Consider the following 25,695-nt stretch of genomic DNA (forward strand, 5'->3'; position numbering starts at 1 on the left):
GCTGTTGAATAAAATATGATTGGCGCAGACGACAATGCCGGGAACTTTTCTGCCGCCCGGAACAGAGGCACATCTGTCTTGTGTGTACCCTTGATATAAAAGAGCACTGTCCTCTCTCCTGGGCGGACCAGATTCCGCTGTGCGCATTGCCGGGAGAGCTGGATGTTTGCTCAACGCAGATGTCGGCCGTCGGGAACAAGCTGTATGAATATTGATAATATGCATAGCTGGTCGCCGTAAGTGGGCGTTGCAGTGAGAAGGCCCTTTGAGATTTGGTGAAGTCATGTGCCGCCTTGCTGCCCGGGTGGGGGGGCCCATAGGCCTCATAGGCCCACGCTTCCCTGACAATTGGCACGCCGGCAGTGAAAAGGTCTCCTTGGGGGTTTACAGGGCTCCTTTTGCAGGCCCAAAAGGATTTTTTTGGTACTTTTTGTTCATGTTTCATTGCAATCCAACTTTTTTTTTTTTTTTTACACTCACAGATCAAGTCCTATTGGGGAACAGTTCACAATCTGGTTCGTCAAAAGAACATGAAAAGATCATTTTAATGCCCCATTGTTCCCTCTGAGCAACCACGCTTGACGCTGATAAGCCGTGCCAGGAAATCAATGTGGTGCTTTTTTCTAGGGATAGAGGAATAAACGTAGAGTAAACACTGCTTTGACCTTGCCCGCAGGCTCTCACGTAGGGCTTTGGTATTAACAGCAAAAAAAAAAACCCATCTCTGTGCGCATGACACTAGGCTGCTTTTACGAAACACCCCTATTCCTTATAGCCGAAACGACCACAAGAAAGTGGCAGAACAGGTTGAGCGCGTGCACTGTCACTCTTGCCGAAAGTCTCGTCGCGCTCATTCCGGCTCCATCCGGAAAGTGTTGCGCAGGTAGGCTGGAACCTGAGACACTGACCCGAGAGACACTGAGATGGGGTGAGTCGAGCTCATGTTCCAACTAACACCTGAAATTTTAACCAGTGACATCACAGGCTGATATTATAACACATTGCTCTAATTGCGCATAATATATGAGTTCCTTTGTTTAGTATCTCATCACCAATTGTCTGGCTGGTTTAGACTCTGAACATGACTACACCTTTGGCTGCTTTTTGACCTACTGAGAATTTAAAATAAATCAATATATATATATAATTTTTACGGCATAAAAATTTGCTCTAGACCAACTTCCGTGCCAAAATGTTCATTATTAAGTGTTTACTTTTTTAATGAGCCTAAATTCCCTCTTGGGGTACAAAGACAACCCAACAACCACAATGTAAGTGAAAGTGAAGCGATTGTCATTATGAAACACTGCAGCACAGCACAGGGTAACACAACGAAATGTGTCCTCTGCTTTTAACCATCACCCTTGGTGAGCAGTGGGCAGCCATGACAGGCGCCCGGGGAGCAGTGTGTGGGGACGGTGCTTTGCTCAGTGGCACCTCAGTGGCACCTTGGCGGATTGGGATTCAAACCGGTGACCTCCTGATTTCGGACCCGCTTCCTTAACCGCTAGACCACTGCCCCTCTGCCCCCACAAATAACATAATTTGAAAGGATGATGGTTACTCAGTGTAAAGATAAATGATATAAGACGGTAAATTTTCAATAGTCTTGTTGATGTTACAACTGGTTTGCTAAAGTGTATTGACCCGGCGTATTGTCTATTTTAGTCTTGCAAACTGTCATCTCAGTATAAATTGTATATCGGCATCTTCCAGGATATCATCAACCGTAACTTTAAGCCATAACGCTCCACAAACATGTTCAATGTATGGATACTTGTACCAGTGAGTGTTTTGAGTGGTTGAGCCTGTTGAACGCCAGGAACAATTTGTGATGATGTATTTGGATGATGATGATGAACAACATATAGCCTGCAAAAATCCACTCACAACACCATGCAGCCAGCACACACGTAGGGATTTAATGCTCCGATTTTGAAACATGCAAACACGCCAAACGACCTGCTTTAAATGTCCCCGGAACACAATGGTCCATATCAGCGTTTCTGCTATCAGTGTTTTATGCTTGATAAGGAGAGGCACGCAGGGAAAGAGAGACAGAGGTTAGAGAAATGGCTCTGTAATGGGTGCCTGGAATCTTCATAGGCCTAATGTCTGTATTGAAAAATATATATGAAGCGTGTTGGAGGAATCCGTTTTTTCAGAGTCGCCTCTTTTTACCTTCGCGATGGAGCGATTGATAAGAAATTGTTCAGCATAAACCGCTGTCTCACTTAATCACCGCAAAAGACTCAGATGTCCAACTTTTGAACATGCTTTCTTTGCTACATGTTTTATTTGTAGCATAACCTCAGGTGTGTTATTTCATGGTCCCTTGTCTTTTTTTCATAATGTAAAAAATACAAGGCCAACAAATGACTAGGTGTGTCAAAATTGGATATCCGTGTATCCGTGTAAGTATTAAAATTAAAATGTGAATGAATGAATGAATGCCACATTTGTCCCCATCTTGTGTCCCCACAAGTTTCAGTCCCTCACGCCCCTGGTTTGTCATGCTAATGTGGGCGGGGCGTGTCCCCCCCTCTCTCGCTCTCTTTCTCTCTGACGTCACGCCTCTCTCTCTCTCTCTCTCTGACGTCACGCCTCTCTCCCTCTCTCTCTCCGACGGAATCGCGCGCCCCGCTTCACCTCCACGACCGCTCGCGCGCGCGCGCGCGTCGACGCGATGCACCGACCGCCAGGTACGCAGGGCGCGCTCTTCTTTTTACCTTTTTTGCTTATACCAAAGTCGTCTTGAGTCAAGTAATCTTAATTCATATACGTTAGATTTACGGCATTGATCCAGTAGTGACAGGGACAGGGTTAAGTGTCTTAAGTGTCATCGCTCAGGTGACGCGATGGGAGTAAGTGGGGTTCGAACCTGGGTCTTCTACCATATTGTTTTATTGTTGGCTTTTTCTTTTTTCGCTCGTGTGTAACGTGTTGGTTTTGGCGGTATATTACCACGGGACGGGACGGGACGGGACGGGACGGGTGGGGTGAATCTGCCGAACCTGTCTGTGCACGAAACGCCCCGATTCTGTCTGCTAATGAGCTCCCACTGCGGATATTTACACGCGAAATGCTGTCCCCTCGTCCGTCGCTCTCGGCGACATCAGTTTTGTAAAAAAGAAAAAAAAAAAGGCAGATGGTCCCTTAATTGGTTTAAAGCTGAAACTCTGGGTCCATTCCGCTCCGCGGGGTACACGAATCGACTTAAAAGATATATATTTTTTTTGCATTAAGAAGTTCTTCCCTGGGGCGAATGCCTCGTTTCGTTGCAAAGACATCGTCTTCAGGGACGCCAGGACATGTTCTGTCAAGGGACAAAAAAAAAAAAAAATCCTTCCCCTGACTCCCCTTCCCAAACCTGGATTGTAGGGTCGGTATTGCTGCTGTAAATCGTCGCCTAATGACTGTGCTAACATTTGCTCTGCGGGCCTTTTTATCACATCAGTTTCCTCCTTTCGTCCGAACCAAAGTGGCCGGTGCGGTTGTAGAAGTTTTCCCGTTCCACCAAAAAAAAAAAAGTTCAAGATATCATCTGATATTGCTGTTAATCATTTTTTTTATTTTTTTATTTCTTTATTGCTGTTCGTTACTCGCGGAACAGATCACAAGATGGCTGGAAAACCATTCCGGGCCACCTACATCTGGAGCAGCATCATCACCAACCTTCACGCGCGGGTGGAGGTGAAGAGGCGCAGGCACAACCTGAAGTCCTACCATGACTGCTTCCTGGGCTCCGAGGCCGTGGACGCGGTGCTGGCCCACATCATCCAGAGCAAGTTCTGCGGCGACGCCGAGGTCCCCCGCGCCAAGGCGGCGCGCCTGTGCCAGGCCCTGATGGACTCGCGGGTGTTCGAGGCCGTCGGCACCAACGTCTTCGGGAAGGAGAAGAAGCGCGCGACGTTCGAGGACAGCAGCTGCAGCCTCTACAGGTTTTTGGACGCGCAGAAGCGCGGCACGGCGAACCCCGACGGCCTGGACAACGGATACCACACCTCCACCAGCGAAGGGAACGGCGACAGTCCCTCACAGACGAGGTACGGGCCGCAATTCGAACGTCATCCCACCTCCAGCTCGGGCCTGTTCTTATAAACATGGGACAATCTCTGCGTGGACTCTTCCACAGCAGTCCAACACGACACACACCACTCTGCGGACGTCCTGTATAGAAAAATAGGAAATATGGTTCTGCGCACTTTCGTAGAGGTTAAAGCTACATTGTGAGGACTCGTCTCCAGAAACCCTTGATGGCTTGGGCATTTTAATATTTTTAAGTCTCATTTATTCGTACCGATGGGTACTGCGGAGTGCTCGTCGTGGTATGAATGCTATGCCGGCTGCCAGGTTCGACCTGACACCAGGAACTGAGTGTGTTATTAAACGACTTGGCTTTATCTGTGATTCACACATTTCAATACGTACGAATTTCACAGCGAAGCTGCAGTAAACGTCCTTTTTTTTGCGCGTGAACCTCTAGGTCCGATGACAAAGTGTATTCAGCCGATTCGCCTGTCAAGACAGACAAGTCTTTAGAGGACGTCCTGGGAAATGTGAACTTGAATTCAACGATTACACCTCAGATGATGAACTTGGGCTTATCACAGGAATGTGAGTACTGTTGACGATATTTTTATAGTAATTATCGTTCTACAGGGTGGGCCATTTATATGGATATATAAACGTCCTGTATGTGGCACATTAGTATATGTGAGGGGGCAAACTTTTCAAGATGGGTGGTGACCATAGTGGCCATTTTCAAGTCGGTCATCTTGGATCCAACTTTTGTTTTTTCAATAGGAAGAGGGTCATGTGACACATCAAATTTATTGGTAATTTCACAAGAAAAACAATGGTGTGCTTGGTTTTAACGTAACTTTATTCTTTCGTGAGTTATTTACAAGTTTCTGACCACTTATAAAATGTGTTCAATGTCACCAACCATTCCCATTTTATTAAGGTGTATCCATATAAATGGCCCACCCTGTACTACTACTTACCGTTGTCATTATAGTTCGACATTGTCATCGTTGGTGATCATGAAATGAAAAATGATTCACGTTCTTATGATGTGCAGTGGTGGACGAGGTGTGGCGGCAGCAGACGGTGCTGAGGCTGCTGCAGCTGATAGAGCTCCCCCTGCTGGAGAGCCTGCTGGATGGCAAGGAGAGTCCCCGGCCCCCCCCTGCACGGCATGGACAGCGACCCCGACCTGCTCTATACCAGCAGCTACGTGGATCGCGAGATCCTCAAAGCCTTCGGTGAAGCCCAGTGAGTGGGCCCGTCTTTGGCCTCAGGGACGGGGTGTTTTGGGTTTCAAAATTTACAGTCTACAGATAATAAGACAGGGATTACATTTTTGTCATTCTTCGGAATTCTTCCAAATAAAGGGCTGCACTCTTCGTCAAAACCTCAAACCTGCCCTATACCCCAGAACAGCCCTCCATAAAATCAGTAACTTTTAGCATAACTGGTAAATTCCATAAAATAATTCCCAGAAACGTAAACAAAAACCCTGGGCTTCTGCCAAATGTAAAAGTTACACAAAACACATTTTAAAAAAATCTCATATTGTTACTCAGTAATTAGCCTGTTTTATGAAATATGATAAAATATGTCCCACAATAATTTGTTTTATTATGCCATATTATGCCAATTCAGCTTTGAAATGTAAAGATGTCTGTGGACAGATTAGGAAATATCTGGCACTATGTCAGTATTTTCAAAGAAGAAAATCATGGGAACACCACTTTTGGCATGCTGGACGGGAGTGAAAGTGAAGTGATTGTCATTGTGATACACAGCAGCACAGCACATGGTGCACACAGTGAATTGTGTCCTCTTCATTTAACCCATCACCCTGAGTGGAAGTAGCCTAGTGGGTAAGACACTTGCCTATGAACCAGAAGACTGCAGAGTCCCACTTCAAATCCCACTTACTACCATTGTGTCCCTGAGCAAGACACTTAACCCTAAGTGTCTCCAGGGGGGACTGTCCCTTTAACTACTGATTGTAAGTCGCTCTGGATAAGGACGTCTGATAAATGCTATAAATGTAAATATAAATGAGTGAGCAGTGGGCGGCCATGACAGGTGCCCGGGGAGCAGTGTGTGGGGATGGTGCTTTGCTCAGTGGCACCTCAGCTCAGGATTCGAACCGGCAACCTTCTGATTACAGGGCCGCTTCCTTAACCACTAGGCCAGTGTCACGCCAATGTTACACATGGTGGACGCCATCTGGCCATAAAGACTGATCAGTCATGCAGAGGTGGATCTAATGGATCTAATCTGACCTAATTCTCCTCTTGCTCCTTTGCACACATTTTGTATCTGTTTTGTGTCTCTCGTACAGTGTTCAGTGTGTTAGTGGGAGCCTAAGTGGTAGTGGCAGCAGTGGTGGCCTGGCGGTTAAGGAAGCGGCCTCGTAATCAGAATGTTGCCGGTTCTAATCCCAAGCCGCCGAGGTGCCACTGAGCAAAGCACTGTCCCCACACACTACTCCCTGGGTGCCTGTCATGGCTGCCCACTGCTCACCAAGGGTGATGGGTTAAATGCAGAGGACACATTTCATTGTGCTGCTGTGTTTCAAAATCATTTCACTGTTATTGTGTCTTATTTTTTTTTTTACAGGGCGGATAACTGGCTTTCGGCTGCGGTCGATTGCCTGGAGTTCCTCCCTGACCAGCTTGTAGTGGATGTGAGCCGAGGGCTGCCGAAATGCTCAGATGAGAGCGACCAATGCAAGCGCTTGATCTACGGCGTGTTGGCGCAGCACTACGGGGAGCCGCAGCACCCGCCTCTGCTCAGCAACCACGTCTTTGACATCCACAGTGGCATTTCTGAGCTGCTGGGTAAGAGTCACGGGCCGTCAGGGGTGGGAAGTGGCTTTACCAATGTTGCTGAGTTACGTGATTCAGGAATGAAGTACACTGAACTGAACATTTTTAGATAGCGCCACCTGCTGGTGTTGTAAGACTTGACTGATTTGAGAACCATTTGTTAGAATGAACCGTTTTAGAATTTCACCAAGCCTGACCCACAGTTAGCATGTCATTGCATGGTCCAAACGTCACTGGGAAGATGCATCACAGCTCCAATGGGAGCACCAGACATTAGCCAACTAAACAAAGCAAGTTTGATCAGCCATTGTGACATTTGTTCAGTTGGCCGCTCTGAACTCCCTTCATCACCAAACATTTGGTGATATTTGGACATCCCAGCCATTGAGCTATTCTGTTCCATGTTATGTAGCCATATTCTCGCATCGAGAGTCCTAGATTGGTGTTTGCTGTAGTATTGTGAGTGTGTAAGTGCCCGTGGTGCCCATGCTGCATCGTGTGTTTAACGCTCTGCAGTGAACGGGAAGCGGGAGCAGGCTCTCGAGGCGCTACAGCTGTGTCTCAAGCTGCAGGACTCCCGCAGCAGGGAGGAGCTGCGAAGGCTGCTGCGCTTCATGGCCACCGCCGCTGACCCGCAGGAGGTCAGAGTTCACAAGGAGGTGAGCGGAGTCTGCCTTTGGACCCACGCAGTCTGTTTGAAGGAGGAGTCGTTTCAGTCGTGCTCTGTGTCCCGTGTGCTGCCGTTTACTTCAGATTGAGAACAGGATGGCTGTGAAGAGGGCGTTCTCCAGCGCAATTGTGTACAGCGCACGGCTTGCCAAGGGAAAGGTGGACCTCATGGTGCTTTTCTTGATGGACAACCACAGTGATGCTTTTAAGGTGTGCCCTGCTTTCCATTGCATGACCACATCAGTCCCTTCACACACAATACTCACTCTGTCTGCCTGAAAATGAATTCTTATTCTTATACACAGCATTGTTTCCCTTTGCTGGCACCCTTGTATGTAGTTCACATTTCTGTCCAGATATGGAATTGTTGTTGAATCATAGATTATCAGTTCTTTTTTTTTTTAACAGATCCCTGGATCATTACACAGGCTTGTTAGTGAAAAGCTGGCCAGCATTATCAAAGGAAAAGATCCCAACTCTGTAACAGGTAGAAAAGTGCTTCACTACTTACCACAAAAAAAAAAAAAAATCGTTTCCAAGAACAATTGAACATTGTATGTATGATAGTCGAATGGAGACAATAAAAACAGGTCTCTAACAGGTTTCATATGAAACAGTATCCTTTCAAGAGTGACATTCTTTCTCTTGCTTTTAGGTACAACCTTCTGCCAGCGAATCTCAGGTCAGGCGTACACAGAAACGGTTCAAGAGACCACGAAAGAGGAGCTGTGGGCGTTACTGAAGACCATTCACGAGAACGCCAAGCTCTCAGTTAAAGAAAAGAAGCGGCTGCTTGGACAATTCTACAAAGGCCACCCAGAAATCTTTGTGCAGTATTTTGGAACCCGAATAGCAAGTGTTGATGTGTAGACAGAAAGATATTTATTAACCAATGTACATACTGTAAAAAGCAATGTAAATTAATTTTTCATGTGCAAAACATGGAATTGAATATTAACTTTTTTTTCCAATTGTGTGGAATGAATTCAATGTTGGTTAAAGCCTGGATTCAGCAGTAAATATCTGCAAGCGCTTCATCCCATTTTCTCTCTCTGACTTTTACTGATAGTCAGAGGGGGTTGATCATAAAGGTCAAATAAAGCTTTTTTTTCTGATTACAATGTGCTATAGATAACTCTTTAAACGATTAATATGTAAATGTAATGGTATGCATGCAGACTGAACAAGGCAGATTATATTGACATTAACTCTTAGTTTGTATGTGTGTAGCTCTTTAGAGCCTCCTAGTGGTACTACTAGGAAACCCATGCTGAAAAAACAGCAGGTAATAAATAGTCCATTTTTTAGGGTTTTATTGGAGGGAAATGTGTAATCTCCATTTGACTACAAAACAGAATGACAAATACCAGTAATGCACAGGCAAATATGGAATTGTCAAATCAAGGTTCAAGATTAAAAACTTTGTACAGTTTAAGCCACTCAGTTTTTAAAAATAAAACTGTTAAAAAAGGAAAAGAGAAACTCCAGGAAGGAAAAAAAAAAATGAGACATGAATCCACAAAAAAACGGCCTCAATCAATTCTGTTTTTTTTAAAAAGAATCTGCTTACAAGATTTCCAAGACTTCAAATAAGGAAGAACATTCGTTCCTGGCTGTGACGGTCCAGTTGTGTACAAGGGGAGGTGCACCGTTTCACAGAAAATCCACTTGTTTTGGGGGCAAGGCTAGCATTGTAAACCTGTTACAGTGTATGAAAGGGGCGTTTGAGCGTTAATGTCCTCCCATTCGCTCGGGGTCAACAGCAATAAGGGCGCGAGGGTTTCTGTTGGTTTTTGCGAGCATGATCTGGCCTGTTCACCGGATCCTCTTCTGCTGACGTGCCCGGTAGATGTCGTGCACTGGCGGGGCCACGGCTCCCTTGTCCTCCTCTTCATCAGAGTCAGCGTTGGGCCTCTTCAGGGATTTGGTGGCTACTGTGTGGTTCTCCAGCGGGCCGTTGCCCTCCATTGCCATCTCCGGCTGCCTGCCAGTGATGAGTTCCACAGCAGCATCAACTGCTAAGAGGAAACGGGGAACATTTTGAGTTTGGAAAGGCAGGTTAAGGAGGCAGTAGAATTAAACATTGATGGAACATAAAACCACATACTTTCTGGAAGTGTGCATCTCCTAAACGCCTCCATCACCTCATCCACCTGAACAAAGGGACCCTGCAGGGCCATGAAAATACAAAGCAAGAGTCAAAAAATATTTGCCATGCTCTGTGCTTGAATTATAAGATAATGAATTCTTAATTCAGTGGAATCAGGCCATAAACTACACGTGTTGTGTGGAGGGAGGATGGCTGAAGTGAAACATGCTTCACCCCACACACACACACACACACACACACACACACACTGTTAGGAATAGGATGGCAATTTGGTGCATACGGACCATGAAGCAGGTGGGCGGAGGCAGCAGCTTCATAAGAACAACAGCAGCCGGCGGCACAGGGAACACTCCGCCTGGAACAGGGTGCAGTCCTGGAGCTAATGAGAGTGAGGGGAATGATATTAGCATACATTTTTGTTATTGCATGACATTTATTACTTCCTGAAAATCGGCAAGCCGGTTTAAACTCACGGGCCAGATGGCGGGGTTGAAAGGGGATCATTTGATTAGTGTCGGGTTTGGGGTATTCGGGCTTTCGGTCAACTTCGTCCTTCAGTATGGGGACAGTGGGCGTGACCACTGCCTCAGGAATCAGAGCATTCAGTTTGGCACGAGATGCATCCTGGGACAAAAAAAAAAAATACAAAAATCATTAAAAAAAAAAAATACAAAAATTAAGAACACAATGCACAGCACCCACAACCAAAGCCAGTGAGTCAAACCATGAATAAATCTGACCCCACAAGAGGTCAAGACCTGATTCTCACCTTGTAGCCCAGAGCTTTGAGCTCGCTGGGGGAGCATGGGTACAGGTCCATGAACTTGTAGCGGTCCACCAGCAGAGCAGTCTCCTTGCCCTCATACTCGTCCTTGAAAGCGGCAAACCTCCTCCTCTCCACCTTCAGAATACTAGCCAAGTCGCCAATATTGCTCTCAAAGGCGAGGAAACGGGCCCAGATCTCGCTGATGGTGGAACAACCGGTTGAGAAATGTTGCAGAAATGACTCGTTAGAGCGGAGCATGTCAAACTGCATGTCTGTGAGCTACTTTCACGATGAAGTATACACATCACTCTCTATATCCATCTGTCTGTCTGTCTGTATTTGAATCATATGCATTCTTACAGATCTAGATTTGTTCTATTTTTATTTCCACAAAGAACACTTCCTCCCTTTTCAAATTCAGTTTCTATTCAATCTATTAACAGACCGGCCAGACCATCAAGGGCTACTGTGGTTTGAATTGCCCCAGTGCATGGCTCAGTCATATTTAACTCCCGGAACATGAATCACGCATTTGTTTTACGCAATCACCGAACGGAGACAGAAAATTGACCAACCCAGATTTCTCAGGTGATAGGCTGCCCGAAGTGAGAACCCGTTCAAACAGCACTCTTGTGTTGTTGTCCTCTGTAATGGAGCGGGGATAGAAGGCATATAAATCAGTAACGCATTTACCAAGCACTCTGACGACAGATCGCCAGCACTCCAAATAGCAACGTAATGACCTAGCGACCACACAAACGGCCCTCGAACGGATTTGCTCAGAAGGAAGTGCAGATCTGGAGAACATGCTGGATGGTAGTCAAAGTGCAGGGCATGAAAACATGATGGTGGCTTTAACAAGTGAAGATATTCTTCACTTTTACAATGGACAACTAAATTAGACACACAAAGCTCACCATTGAGATGAGAGAGGTAATCGATGTACGCAAGGATGTATTCGGGTATGTCTCCATATTTCTTCAAGCCAAGCTCGAATATCTTGAAGGCCACAGATTTATCCTGCAGAGAAACACAAGAAAGTGGTTTCAGCAGGTTCCATCACACTCACATCCCAATACTCCTTGTACAGCACACTATATTAATAGAACAGAACGGCTGCATGTCACCTTGCTGCAGTAGTACTCCATCAAGGCGGCGGTGACATAGACGTGGTGCCGGGTGCGGGCATCTTCTCTAGCTTTCTTGAAAATTGTGCGGCCCGCCTTAATGCCTTCTGCCCTCCGGGCGAACTTCATGTACTGGATGTAGACCTGAATGGTGAGAAACAAGCATGCGGTTACGGTCGTTTCAGTTTATGTGCACATGATACATATTATGAATAACATTTCAATATGCCAGAATACTCTAGAAACCTACCAGAGTTGGATCAATGTCTTCAATGGCAAGAAGTCTATTATAAATGCTGTGGACCTTCTCATACTTCATTCGGCTCTGCACCATGAATGGGAAACCAATCAAAAACCAACAATACACTTTGGCATACCAGACAGAAAAGACACCCTCTATCTTAGCTTCCTTCTGAAACTGAACTTACAAACAATAATCAGATTTTGACAAGTTGTTATTTTTTTAGCTACATCTAATAAGCCTCAGGATGCATCCATCCAGTACGGTTATATGAAAGCTCACCTCCTCATAGTCTGCAAATGAGAAGTACAGCAGCATGTTCTTCTTCAGCAAGGTGCCTATGGCCCGCTCATAGATGTTAGCTGCCTCATCACTGAACAGCTTGGCATTGTTCATATCCTGAATAAGACAGACAATGTCTGATGTCATAATGGACATTTAAATGCGACATGACTTTTTTTTTTTTTTTTATATTCTGACCCACTGCCCAATGCACACACTCACCCCCTTCTCAGCCAGCAGCTTGCTGGACTGCTCCAGGTACTGAGCAGCTTCGTACCACACGTCAGGGTGATGCCCCAGCACCAGTAGGCACTGTTCATAGGCAAACATTACTGTTGGAAAAAAGCACGGTCAGTATTAGATAATAGATTCTATACAATAATATACAATATTTTATATTGTCATTTTATTTATTACAATAATAAATAAAAGACTTTAATTAGCAGATAAAGTTGATCTAAGCAGTGGAGGCCCTAGCGGGCCATTTCTTCACTGGAACTGGCCCGGTGATTAGTGAACGGAATCCCACGCCACATTAGAGCGTGAACTACAGCAAAGATGACATTTTAATCAAGGTTGCCGGACCTCTCTTGGTGATGAGGGTCTGGTCCTCTGTGCGTAGCGGGTTGCTCTTCTCCCACTGAATGTACTTCTTCCACATCTCCACCTGCTGCGCCTCCTGAGGGGAGTTCTGGGGAGGCACCGAGGGAGCGTTCCTATCCAGGCCCTTCATCACAGTCTCGTACTCCTACAAACGCACAGTCACGCAGAATGAATATGCATTCTTTCATTGTATTTCTGTCATATGGTGTTTAACGGGACCAAAGCACAGACCTTCGCCACTCTCCTGGCATTCATATAGTCCCTGCTTCGATCCTCAATCATCTTTTTGGCCAGATGCACATTGATCCCCTGAAGAGTTCAACAAGTCATTAAAAAAAAATATATATATGGATTTCATAATTTCTTTAGTTCTGGGTTTCCTAGCACAGTTTCATCAAAAATGTTGATCAAAGCTGTAAAACACTTCAGCCAAAGTTGTCGCACCTCTTCATATTTACTGTAGTCCCTCCAGAGCTGTTCGATGTTGATCATCGGGTTAACGCAGCCTCTCTGGTAAACCCGCCGCACCGCTGTGATCCTCTGGTTCTCCGCGTACGAGCCCACAGCCTCGCTGCGGGAGAGAACAGAAACGATCAGCACACCACGATGCATGAAAACAGCTTTCGCGTTGAAACGTGGATATGCAGACACTCACACTCCTTTCAAGAAGTTGATGTAGTCCACCCAGATCTGAGGAAGCGGGACACGGTGAGTGAGGGTGCTTAATTCATCACATACTTAGATGCAGGGAAGAACCTCACTTTTTTCGTTTTACCTGATAAGACATGATCTCCATTCCAATCTTGTCCAGAGCAAAATCATAGGCCTGAGCCATTTTTTCTCTGGGGATCAACAAAGAGTTATTACACAACCGTTTTGTTCGATTTCGGAAAAAAAAAAAAAAAAAAAAAAAGAATAATCATTTTGAAAAAATGGCGTGCACGATGAATTTTAAACACACTTGTAACTGGGCAGCTTTCCTTTGGTTTCTCGGACATAAGACAGATAGCACTTCCACAGGTCAATGTGCAGCACTTTCATCAGGCACCTTTGAAATAACTAGGTTGGAAGAAAACAGAAGGAAAAGGTGGCATTTTCTACACATCTCATGCAGATATTAATGAAGTAGCAGCGCAATAAAGTATTAAGTGCGTATACAGTGTTATTTTAAAGAACTACGTTTGTAAAATGATAACATTCTCTATCTTATTTCCACCATTGAAGTATTATTGGCAACTGTATCTACAGTCCTTCAGCTGCGTGAAAAAGGGGCAGAAGGTTCCAGATTCACCAATATGTAGAAGCAACTCACCTTCTCAACCTTGTCATAGTTTTTTGCCTTGATCTGCGAACAAATTGCAAATATACTTGTTTGGTTAAAATTGTGCAGGCAAACAATTGTTTTTGTTTTATTTCTTTTATCAAAATGCATGCTCAACAACACTCAACATTGCACCACCCAAACAGATCAACAAAGAGAAGTTCACCCAAACCTTTACAAGCTTTCCATATTATTCTGCAGGGTTTTGGGTTTTTTTGGTTTAGGGGTTAGCCATTATTTAATATTTGTAAGTAAGTGATTCATTTAAGTCTTTCCTGACATCCCAGCTGTAAAGAGTTATTTATGAGGAACGTCCTGAACAATTAGCTCAATGAAAAAGTCCAAAATTTTTTTTTTTTTTTTTAAATGTTGCTGGCCCTTCCAAAGTAATTTTATATTGCGAATTGTGATGCCTTCTGTGTGCCACAATGATTAGTGAAGTGATTCCAAGCAGCCGGCTAAAGGAAATTTTACTTTTCAAAGTTGTGCATGGACACGTTAGTTGAAATTCGTGCACAGCACACACTATGCCAGCTGCATGACAGTAATACACATATGTACATGCTTTATCGCCATATGAGCTGATTTTATCCTTGAACAGTCTCAATCCCTTAACAAATAAAGAATTAATAACATTGTGTCCACTCCTGTGTAGATAAGAATTTCCAACCCATTTTATGGTTTTATGGAACATAAATGTTAAGTGAATTCCATCTTTTTGATACGTAATGTCTTTGGAGATCAGTTGACTTTAATGAACTACTGTCCTTTGTTAGTGAAGTTAGTTCATTATTTTTGCCCAGTTGCTAAATTATGTCTTGCTCAGTCTTCGTAATTTTTTTAATTACACAAAACAAAAATGCAGGAGTGCAAAGCGCGGTTTGTGCCTTGAAATGAAGTTGTGTCTTTGAAACACGGGTCGCAGAACTGAGCTTGTCAATATCAACTTAAAACCAATTACCAGCGCAGTGGTTTTAAACCCTACTTTTACTCGGAAATTGCCACTTTAGCATAAGGTTATGCCTTACAAATCAATTTCACAACCACCTCGCCCAACTGCATACATAGCCACACAATCAGGAGTGCAGTAAGGTTATGAGGTTGCACAACAAAACTGGGGTTTGCTCTAAAATGTGAAGCAACAGCATGAGAAACAATGATTCAAACTACAGCGCTTCGGACAATAATAAGTTTATTGTTTTACAAACCAAACCATAGACATGAAATTATGCAATCATAAACCAAAATGCTTTCAGCATTTCTTTTATTTGTGACCAAAAAAAAATAAAAATCACAATAAATCAAGAGTTATGTAAGGCATTGCACTAGTTTCAGCAAATTGCCTGCTGTAGATGGGCATGGACATTAAAATGGGAACGGTATCAAATGCTTTTAAACGAAGAAAGGGATTCTCTTTTGGATGCAGAATGGCCACTTGGGCACACTCCAAATACTTCATTTGGAGTATGTTAGCGTGTGAAATTAGGTGAGGCACACACAGATCTACGAGCTTTGTGAAATACAATTGTAAAAAAAATTTTTTTTGCTAAATCCACTGCCATTGTGCAATGAGAGCAGTAAGGTGAAGAGAGACAAGTTGCTGATTGTTGCCCTGAGCAGTAAGAGAATAGTCTGGTTGAAGGGGCAGTGAGGAATTCCAATACAATACACCCTCTTCTCTGGAGGCTGTGGAGGCCATATCACGGTCTTCGTAATTTTGCATGGTAACGTCAAGACATGCCCTGTGGCAGTAGGAAAATCCTCTTAGTGACTAAGAACTCGATGGCTTTGGTTGTTGTAGAGATTTCACTGGGAAATGTCCAAAAAGGTCCCATCCAAGAAAGGGGATTTGAAGTGTTTTCCAATTAGTTAAGGACCATTCTCCCTTACTGCCATATAATATGTTCCAGATAGCAAGGTCTTTTGGTAAACAGTCCTCCCTAGATCAAAGATCAACCACCTAAGAGACTGCCTACTAGAAAAAAGTATCCTAACTGAAAATGGGGGCCACACAAAATGGCAGATTTGCGTTCAAGTTGCCATGCTTCCCATTTGCACATTTTGATAATGTGATTTTGATGTCATGGCTTGCAATTGATCGGTCATGGTGCGCAGAGTAGGAAATATTTAAGGTAACCAATGTCCTCGAAGAACAAAAACAGGGCAGGAAACCACCAAGAGACAATTTAAATCTTTTTGTGAAAAGTAACGTCTTAATAAGCGTAAAGTGGTAGTAGAAAGTAGTGAAAAGGTACAATAAAAGCAAAGCGGTCCAAAGAAAGAGAATCACCAGTGCCACACAGTTTAATCAAGATCAACATTCACCAGAAAGGTCGGTACGTTTTAACTGCTGAAAGTCAAACTACCACACCCAGTAAACACACCGGGAAGCCAAGCTACTCCTGTATGTATATGTTCCACATCACCATATTGCCACTGATCGTAGCAGTCAGACATAAATCAGTCGATAAGACCCTACACTGGGACAAGAAGAGTCAAAATGATAAGGCAGTCATTCTCTGTTGAAGACTTTTTGAAGCAATGCAACACTGACTCTCCCAGAGTGCAATGCTCTACATTTCAGTAGAGAAGCGTGCCTGGCGACAGCAAAGTCTCACGGTGTACTCCCAACTCAAAAGTGAATCTGAAACTTCAAATAAAATGAGTGAATTGTAAATTGTAGGGGTGTGTATTGGCAAGGATCTCACGATACGCATCACGATACATGAGCATGACATGATTATATCATGATATTTTACATATTGCGATATTCTACAGTTCATCGGAAAGGTAAAAACAGAACTGAGGTGCTGTTATCGGTCTTCCATGTTTTGCGATTTCACTGCCTGAAATGCTGAGAATTAATCCAAAATACCCAGCTGTACAGCGCCATCTACAGGAGTGGAGGTTGTAGTCTCTGCTGACCTCACATTAGAAAACACTTGACAGCACCACCCCGTGGAGCATGCCTAAGGCGCATGCCTTTGGACAGACAGGAGGAAACTGGAGAACCCAGAAGAAGCCTATTGCCAAACGTAAAGAGTGTGCAAACTCCACACTCAGAATGCCAGGATCCAGATTCAACTTTTATTTTTAGAGGTTTGTGGCCATGAACGCCACGATGTTGCCCAACGAAAAAATTCCCTACAGGCTTCCCAGCTGGTATAAGTGGGGGCTACTCCACACTTGCAGGCTGCATGCCAAATCTGGGTGATGAAAGCAGTCCCTGCAGCCTGAGAAGCAGGCAAATCCACATTAATCAGATCGATTCAACTGAATCTTTGAAGGAATCAACGACTTTTCCTCCTTGGCAATCCCATACATTATTTCGGCGTACATTAAGTGGCATATGTTGGGAGACTGGCATGGGTATCTTGGCACAGCTGGCAAACAAAGAGTCAGTGCTGAAAGGTTTCAGAAGCAGTACACTGCTGAAAAGTGAGGGTGTGGATCAACAGAGGGAAGACTGCCAAGGAAAGGTCATAGTACTTGTGACAGTGTGGTAGGTCCATACTTTTCGTGAAAACAGCAACGACATAACCAAAGAATCATCTAAACAGAAGTGTAATCCATGTTGATCCACAAGACTGAGGGGCAGAGCTTTACTACGGGGGGTTGAGAGAAGATTAGTACACGCACCCTCTAATTCACATAATAAGCACAAGTCAAGGGGTTCTAACTCACAGCTGGGGTTCTCCTACCACATGACTGTCTTCCAGCTTGAGTGGGCAGAAACTAGACACAAAAACAGTGCATCTTAACAAAATGCTGAAAAAGATCATATTTTAGAACAAAATGTGTACTCTTCATACATTCACCATCTCCAGACCTGTTAAATGATATGAAGAAGCTGAAGAGGTTTACAAAGGCTTACATTTATTTAGATCCCATCTCTGTGGAAGGTTGTGGAATTGCATTAAAAGTGGGGTTGGCTTATCAATGCTAATTTTACACTTAAACTCATCACGAGGATGCACCTATCCATACAAGCGTTGCATCACTTTTAGATGTAGTACTGTTTGTCATTTATACTATAATGCAGCGTTTTATATATACACTAGTACAATAACTAATACGTTTTATTCCCACAGCATAATGGAAAAAAAGAAAAAAAAGAAAACACACTTCCAAGTTACGGATTAGTTGTTTGTAATTAAACATTTCAGGTACAGTCATTAGCATAACACTACATTTATGGGGAAATTTTAGGTAAAATAATGGGCCGATCTAATCTTCACCCTGTGGCAGCTTCAAAAGCTTGATCAAAATAAACCACAAAATGGAGCTATGGCTACTTCCCGCTGTTACACCATCAAGAGATGATGGTATTTAACGTGTCACAACTCAACCTTGTAGGTAAACCAAAAGTAACCACATAACCACAGCGTGCAGATCATAATTTCAGTGCAGCAACTACAGGTAAAGCTGTACACTGCACACTTCAGTTGAGGATTCTTGGCATGGTGAGTAATTACTGCCACATGGGATTTAAAGGAAACAAAAAATATATATATTAAATTCAGGAACAAAAGTATAATGAACCTATTTGTGTATGTAATATCCCCACACCCCAACTGTACTTGATATCAACGTAAATACCTGGAATGGGCAGACACCTAACACATCGCCAGCCTGCCTGGAGTTCCTCACTCACACACAATCATGCGCAAAATGAAAATTATTTTGCGGGAGAAAGAAACGTGTAAGCAGTGCTTGTGAATTACACTTAGCGTTCCCCCAAGCCCATACTACCATTTCCCTAGTTCATTGTGGGGTGGTTAAGATGTGCCAGTGATAATGTACCCAGACCAACCCTTCTCACACCAAAAGTGCACCAGATACTTACCAAAATAGCTGTAGCAAAACTACAAAGTTATTCGGTGTACAACCATTGAATTACAGGCATAACCCAGATGAGTTCAGAACAGAATATGCTACCTTACTCTTAGGTCCATGATGGTTAAAAACCACTTGTTAAAATAAGTAAAAAAATAATAATAATAAAAAAATAAATGCAGCAAATGTGATTGTGTTCTCGCGTGCAAAAAACCCACACACACACACACACAACACAAGGATTCGAAACAAGAGAGGTTAAATATAATTTCATCAATTGTTTATGAACAAAATGACCTCAAAGAAATGACACAGGAGGCAATAAATTGACACGACAAGTGAATAAAAGGCTAAAGCACTCCAATACTATTAAAATAGTTTTAATGCTGTTGCAGACCAAACATGCAACAATATGCACTTAAACCCCGGAAAAACTGAAGAGCTGGGATTTCGGACGTGGAGGGGAAAAAATTTAATTCTAAAACTGATTCTAGGAACTGACTCCCTGTTTATTTTTGGCAGTTCGGGTCCAATGAAATTCTCGTTGTTGATCTTGTTAGGGTAATGCACATCCATGCAGTAAAATGAACGAAAGAAAGAAAAACCACCTCAGCCTCTATGAACAACTTCCAGAATCTGCCAGAGCTGGGAAACTGGGCGACAAGGCGCTCATAGGTCTTCCTTGCTTTGTCTATAGGCTGGTTCTACAAAAAGGCAGAATGCATGTACACAGACACATTTTTAAAAAAAAAACGAGTGAGTTCAGAATGATTTAATGCAGTAGGCATTGAGATTCACTTCAGGTGACACCCCGCCCAATCGTCCCCCGCCCCACCCTCCATCCCGCCTTGGCCCAGGCAGGTTACCCCGTGTAGAAGAATGCAACCCTGCGTCACTAAACCTGTGCTTCTCGTATCAGAATGCTCCATGCGTCCAGGTCATACGGATTCTCTTCCAACTTCTTCTCTGCCTTTTTCACCTTTTCTGGGATGTACTCTGCAGCCTGCAAAATAAGAAAAATAAACATCACGCTGGGTCAGTCCTCAGTGCATCCAACTCACCAACATCATCCCCACCACCGTATTTTATACAGATGCTTCGACGCTGCAACTAATGTATCGTACCAGGGAGGTAGTAGCCTAGCGGGTAACACACTCGCCTATGAACCAGAAGACCCAGGTTCAAACCCCACTTCCTACCATCGTGTCCCTGAGTGTCTCCAGGGGGGACTGTCCCTGTAACTACTGGATACTCTGGATAAGGGCGTCTGATAAATGCTGTAAACTATGCTTTGTGCTCGTTCAGCAGCAGTAATTGTCTTACTTATGTATAGAAACTGCAACAGAGTGAATCATTAGATTGTATTCATAGTTGGGGGTCCTAGTGAAGCAGAATGGATCACTTCATTGACTAACATGGAAGCACGTTGCAAGTCTCTGCCAAATGGCTTAAATATAAATGTAAATTAAAACCCGGAACGACCAACAATGGGCGGCACAAATTAACATTTATTATCAGAACGACGTTGTGGCGAAATCGGACCAATAACCGTTGGAAAGCTAAAAAAATTTTTTGTGAAATATTAACTTAGTCATGCGGCCGAGCAACCTGCTTGCTTCGAAAAAACAAGGTCTAAAACCGAGACGATGGGCGTTAAACTACGTCCAAAATGTATTTCTAAACGTTGCACGGCGTATACATATAAATAAAACGACATTACGCCGAATTCGGGACGAAGAGCCACCCTGCCGCAACGCGACCTGACTGCGCGCCGCGGGCCGCACGACGGCGGCTCCGTCCAACTCACCTGGTCGGGCGCTCCCTCCGCGGCCATGATTACACTGAAGGGCTGGGACGTCGACGAGGGGGCCGAGACTACGCCCTCGGCATGTCAGTCGGCGGCGACAGAAGAACAACGGCTGCGGCCAACACGCCTCCCGAGCCTCGACAACTACGAGCCGCTGCTGCTGCTCCTGTTCCTGCTGCTGCCGCTAAAGCTGCTAAAATGGCGGCGCTGCCGCTTCCACCCGCTGCGCCGCGCTTTAAAACATCTCTTCACAGCGCCACCTACCGGCCTGGAAGACTCGATGCCCTTTACTTTCATTGTGCAGTTGCCTGAACAATGGCCGTTTTTCAAGGTGTTATAAATATAATAAAATATTATATATATAGCATATATATGGGGGTGGGGCTGTGGTTAGTAAGAATGGGTGAAACTGAACAAACTATAACTCATTTGCACACCTTCACCCTACCAGTTACACATATTTTATGTTAAAGACGTAAAAGTGTAATACTTGGTTATGTTTGGAATATTTGCATATTGGTTCATTGTTTACTGCCAACATTTGCAATACTGTGGTCTGTAGCAGTTGCAGAAAGCATTTCACTGCACATCATACCGTGTATGACTGTGTATGTGACAAATAAAATTTGAATTTGAATTTGAAATTTGAATTTGAAAACTATTGCACGTTTGCCAAAATCCCAGCTGCCGGATTTTGGGATACCAGTGGGATACTGAGACTGTGGAGAGCTACAGGTACCTTGGTACCAATAAACTGGACTGGACTCACAACTCCAGTGCCCTCTACAGGAAAGGGCAGAACAGGCTTTACCTGCTGCGGAGACTCAGGCCTTTTGGGGTGAAGGGACCACTCTTGAAGTCCTTTGTGACCCTGAGCAAAAAGAGGCTGACTAGGCTGATCCGGATGGCCAGCTCTGTTCTACACTGTCCTCTGGACACAACGGAGGTGATGAGTGACAGGAGAATAGTGGCTAATCTGTCATCCCTGCTGGACCACATTTCCCACCCCATGCAGGAGAACCTGACAGCACTAAGCAGAGTGCAGCTGCACTCTTCACCCTCCTGCCATCTGGAAAAAGGTACCAAAGCATTCAGGCCCTCACTGCCAGACTCTGCAACAGCTTCATCCCACAGGCCATAAGACACCTGAACACTCTGGGACTTTTAACTCAGTGACTCCACTGACACCAAGACCACCGCCGTGAAGGTTTGCAGTGGGCACAAGACCATGTGACCTGAACAATGCAGCAGTGCCGCGTGAGTGCTGGAGAAGGCGAGATGAGCGATACGCTGAGGTCAACATGGTCCCCAGGAGGTGCAACATCAGGCAAGCATCACCAGTCAGCGCATTTGGTTATTGTACATGGCTCAGTCACTGCACGTTCTTATCTCAGAGACATCATAGAACCATAATCATCACCCAGTTCTGCCAGCACACCCCCAACTTTCTGTTCATGGATGATAATGCTCCACCACATCGCGTCAGAATTGTCACAGCTCGACTTCAGCAAGTTGGAGTGCCTCATATGGTACGGCCATCAATGTCCCCTGACCTGAACCCCATAGAGCACGTCTGGGACCAGTTGACGCAGAGACTGAATGAGTGTACCCCACCCCACGTGACCAGGCAGAACTGCGTGTAGCACTTGTGGAAGAGTGGAACGCATTGCCTCGGAACAACATCACCAGGCTAGTGAGGAGCAAGAGGGGTCGCTGCCATTGTGGCAAACGGTGGAAACACCTGTTAGTTTCTTTTATTTGGGTCTATCCTGTTATTGCCTACATTTTTGGGGTAATAAATATTACATACATTCTCATACATTATTAGTAATATCAAAGGGAACATTTACTTATTTCATTAAAATTCAGTAGTGAATTTCAGGACTGTACAGGATTACTTTCAATCTCAATCCCATTTTACTTATTCGGAAACGTTAGCGTTCGCTTGCGCGTTCCTGCGCGACGTCACTTCCCGGTCGACGCCTTACTTCCGCCCGGCCTCGGTCTGGTCTTCCTCTTGCTCTGCTCCGCGGATCGCCATCATGGGTCGCATGCACGCTCCCGGGTAAAGAAGCGTTTCACGGCCGAATTTCGGAGGCCCGGCGTTTCTGGGGGCCGCCGAGCGCGTTCGTGGCGACGTGGCGTTCGACGCGGCGCCCGACTCAGTGTGCCGGACGCGCGGGGACGCCGGGCTTTTGTACGGCGGCGCGGCCGCCGTCTGCGTCATGGCCGCGGCGTGGCGTGCCACGCTAGCTTAGCTTAGCCTAGCCTGAACGGGAGTTGACGAGCTAGGACGTACTTACTGGGCTCGCCCGCGTGTTAGTTTAGTTTACGGGTCGGTTCTGCTTTGAAATCCCCAACGTGGACACCCTGTGAGGTTGCCCTCGCATGGCTCTGTCTGCGTGGCGTGATGGGAGCTCAGCACCTCGTGCCGTGATGTACAGTCCCGTTCCACGACGTTGGACAGAAGGACGCTCCCCGGCTGCTTTCAGCTGGCGTGGACGTCGCCCTGTATATTCCTACGCTTCCCCAGAGCCTCTGGGCCATGACTGGGGCGGAAAACCATGCAGGGCACAACTCAAAACGTCCTGATATGTCCCACTTCCGACGGCTAATACATTTACAGTATTTATCAGAGCGACTTACAATCAGGGTTAAGTATCTTGCTCAGGGACACAATAACAGTAAGTGGGATTTTGAATCTGGGTTTTCAGGTTCATAGGCGAGTGTGAGTGTTGCCCACTAGGCTACTACCACCCTAATGCCTAGCGGGTAAGGAAGCGGCCCCGTAATCAGAAGGTTGCGGGTTAGAATCCATATCCACCATCCACACACAGCTCCCCGGGCGCCTGTCGTGGCTGCCCACTGCTCAGTGAGGGCGATGGGTTAAAAGCAGAGGACGCGTTTCATTGTTTTCTGTGCTGTGCTGGATAGACCCGGCAGCTGATCTGCTTTGTCGTCCGTGTTTCCAGGAAGGGCTTGTCCCAGTCAGCACTCCCGTACAGGCGCAGTGTGCCCACCGTAAGTTCTCTAATCTCCTTACGTCTTTCATACATCCTGAATACCGTTCAGCTTATTTATTTATTTATCTTTCCTTCCTGCAGTGGCTTAAACTGACTTCAGATGATGTCAAAGAGCAGATTTTCAAGCTGGCCAAGAAGGGTCTGACCCCCTCTCAGATTGGTAAGATTTAGAATCATCTGCAAGTCATTAGGTTAATAGATCTTTTCGGAGTTGAGGTTCGTTCTGCGTACTAATGTCGACCTTGATGCTAATATAAATGTATGGCCCCTAGTGTCATATTTTTTGTTGGGTTTGTAGGCGTCATCCTGAGGGACTCCCATGGTGTGGCTCAGGTTCGCTTTGTCACCGGAAACAAGATTCTCAGGATCCTGAAGTCCAAGGGTCTGGCCCCTGACCTCCCTGAGGACTTGTACCATCTGATCAAGAAGGCTGTTGCTGTGAGGAAGCACTTGGAAAGGAACAGGAAGGTACGACTGTGAAAGTTACGCTACTGTATTGTTACTCCAACGTGGACACCCTGTGAGGTTGCCCTCGCATGGCTCTGTCTGCGTGGCGTGATGGGAGCTCAGCACCTCGTGCCGTGATGTACAGTCCCGTTCCACGACGTTGGACAGAAAGACGCTCCCCGGCTGCTTTCAGCTGGCGAGGACGTCGCCCTGTATATTCCTACGCTTCCCCAGAGCCCCTGGGCCATGACTGGGGCGGAAAACCATGCAGGGCACAACTCAAAACCACAAACGCTCTCAGTGGCTTAGTTAAAACGTTTGAAAGACTGCAAGCGTTTTTCTTTTCCTAGGACAAAGATGCCAAGTTCCGTCTGATTCTTGTTGAGAGCAGGATCCACAGGCTTGCCCGTTACTACAAGACCAAGAGAGTACTGGCGCCCAACTGGAAGTAGTACGTATTGATGCTATTCTGAGAGTTTAGTTTCATGTATTCTCTCTTTATTGCCGTAAAGTGCATATTCCACATATTTCTTTGCCCTGCAGCAGATCACTCTGTGCCGTTTGCACATTTCATTGTCCCACTTCTTTACCTGTAAGATCTGAGATATTTCTGATGTGCTATAGTAAGTGGAGGTAAATTAGCAGCGTGGCTGTACAGTGTCACCTCTGCCAGTCCCCTTCATACAACCCTCTCGAATGTTGACCTTTTCTGAATCTGCCTCTTCAATTATTTTATTTTTTTTTATTGCTGATTTTAATGGGTTTTTCTCCCCCCCTTTTCTCTCACAGCGAATCTTCAACAGCTTCTGCTCTGGTGGCATAAACTTCCATTGCATTTTTCACGAATAAAAGAATATTTGCAGTGGAATGTGTTTTGGTTTTTATTTCACATCATGCAAAGTGGTATGTAGGTCTGTCCTGAAGAGTTCTTTATGTTTAGAGTGTTGTTAAATCAGTAAGTTGCGATGCATCCTCAAGCTGCATTTTACTAGTGAAAAAATCTTGAGCTGCCACCTCCTGGCAGGAACAGAGATTTCCCTCTTAAGTACATTTTACTGCATTTGTCATACTTTTCATTCAGTCACCAACATGTGTGTTGACTTTTTTTTATTTTATTTTTTTCTTCCCCTTTAAATCTTCAAGTCAATACGTACATCACATATTTGGGTGATTTGAGCATGTAGTTTGTGGAACCGAATTAACTAAAATATAGCATATTTTTACGTGGATTAACACTTACTTACAATAATATTTCCCAGGTGTTTTAATAGTTCATTGTGTGTTTAGGGTTCTTATAAGGTCAGAAGAGTATGAAACACTAGTGTCCAGGTGTGGTTAAATATGTTCACCACTAGAGGCCAGTATTTGAGTAAGTCCCTGCCCACACCTTTCGAACCATGGTGCCTTAATAATTATCCAGATTTAATTAACTTGCCTTCCTAGAGTGTTAAGCAACGGTATTAGACTTCATTAAGCACAAAAGCATGCAGAATAAATGATCTCCGCGTGGTGAAATGTTGAGTAACTCCCTGGTAGCGGACTGACTTCTGCTGGCTGTGAAAGGCGTTCATTATCATGTAAGGACGGTCGCTGGTCCTTCCTGTGTAATGAGTGCATA

General features: G+C 44.9%; 3 protein-coding genes and 3 non-coding genes across 7 annotated transcripts; 5 read left to right on the forward strand and 1 right to left on the reverse strand.

Annotated features, from left to right (window-relative positions):
- The first annotated feature begins 2,399 nt into the window (after positions 1-2,399).
- On the forward strand, positions 2,400-8,632 carry LOC114765907 (DEP domain-containing protein 7-like). The gene is given in 10 exon segments (XM_028956434.1): positions 2,400-2,702; positions 3,614-4,046; positions 4,487-4,617; positions 5,084-5,205; positions 5,207-5,277; positions 6,637-6,857; positions 7,362-7,504; positions 7,599-7,724; positions 7,923-8,001; positions 8,170-8,632. Coding segments are annotated over 10 exon segments (1,557 nt in total). The 5' UTR covers positions 2,400-2,686; the 3' UTR covers positions 8,385-8,632.
- A 205-nt stretch (positions 8,633-8,837) lies between these two features.
- On the reverse strand, positions 8,838-20,826 carry LOC114765906 (cleavage stimulation factor subunit 3). Of its 2 annotated transcripts, none has more exons than XM_028956433.1 (21): positions 20,608-20,826; positions 19,702-19,803; positions 19,409-19,504; positions 13,956-13,988; positions 13,605-13,702; positions 13,419-13,485; positions 13,299-13,333; positions 13,088-13,214; positions 12,875-12,952; positions 12,626-12,788; positions 12,263-12,372; positions 12,041-12,157; positions 11,768-11,842; positions 11,518-11,661; positions 11,308-11,410; positions 10,966-11,035; positions 10,394-10,589; positions 10,098-10,248; positions 9,909-10,003; positions 9,622-9,682; positions 8,838-9,529 (listed from the first exon to the last, which is right to left on the reverse strand). In XM_028956433.1, exons 1-21 carry the CDS (start codon positions 20,632-20,634, stop codon positions 9,330-9,332), a joined length of 2,148 nt encoding a protein of 715 aa, XP_028812266.1. In that variant the 5' UTR covers positions 20,635-20,826; the 3' UTR covers positions 8,838-9,329. The 2 variants fall into 2 exon arrangements, with proteins under 2 accessions (XP_028812266.1, XP_028812265.1); XM_028956432.1 differs by having other exon boundaries at positions 8,838-9,532.
- Positions 20,827-22,592: 1,766 nt separating this feature from the next.
- On the forward strand, positions 22,593-24,942 carry LOC114765799 (40S ribosomal protein S13). Its single transcript, XM_028956254.1, has 6 exons — positions 22,593-22,672; positions 23,580-23,628; positions 23,712-23,790; positions 23,929-24,098; positions 24,428-24,528; positions 24,867-24,942. Exons 1-6 carry the CDS (start codon positions 22,650-22,652, stop codon positions 24,898-24,900), a joined length of 456 nt encoding a protein of 151 aa, XP_028812087.1. The 5' UTR covers positions 22,593-22,649; the 3' UTR covers positions 24,901-24,942.
- On the forward strand, positions 22,964-23,186 carry LOC114766465 (small nucleolar RNA SNORA73 family). Its single transcript, XR_003742797.1, has one exon. It is a non-coding gene; the product is annotated as a small nucleolar RNA SNORA73 family (small nucleolar RNA).
- On the forward strand, positions 24,135-24,357 carry LOC114766464 (small nucleolar RNA SNORA73 family). The gene has a single exon (XR_003742796.1). It is a non-coding gene; the product is annotated as a small nucleolar RNA SNORA73 family (small nucleolar RNA).
- On the forward strand, positions 24,639-24,766 carry LOC114766475 (small nucleolar RNA SNORA19). Its single transcript, XR_003742807.1, has one exon. It is a non-coding gene; the product is annotated as a small nucleolar RNA SNORA19 (small nucleolar RNA).
- Positions 24,943-25,695: the final 753 nt, after the last annotated feature.

The sequence above is a fragment of the Denticeps clupeoides genome, chromosome 16 (assembly GCF_900700375.1).
Source record: "Denticeps clupeoides chromosome 16, fDenClu1.1, whole genome shotgun sequence".
Lineage (NCBI taxonomy): Eukaryota > Metazoa > Chordata > Actinopteri > Clupeiformes > Denticipitidae > Denticeps > Denticeps clupeoides.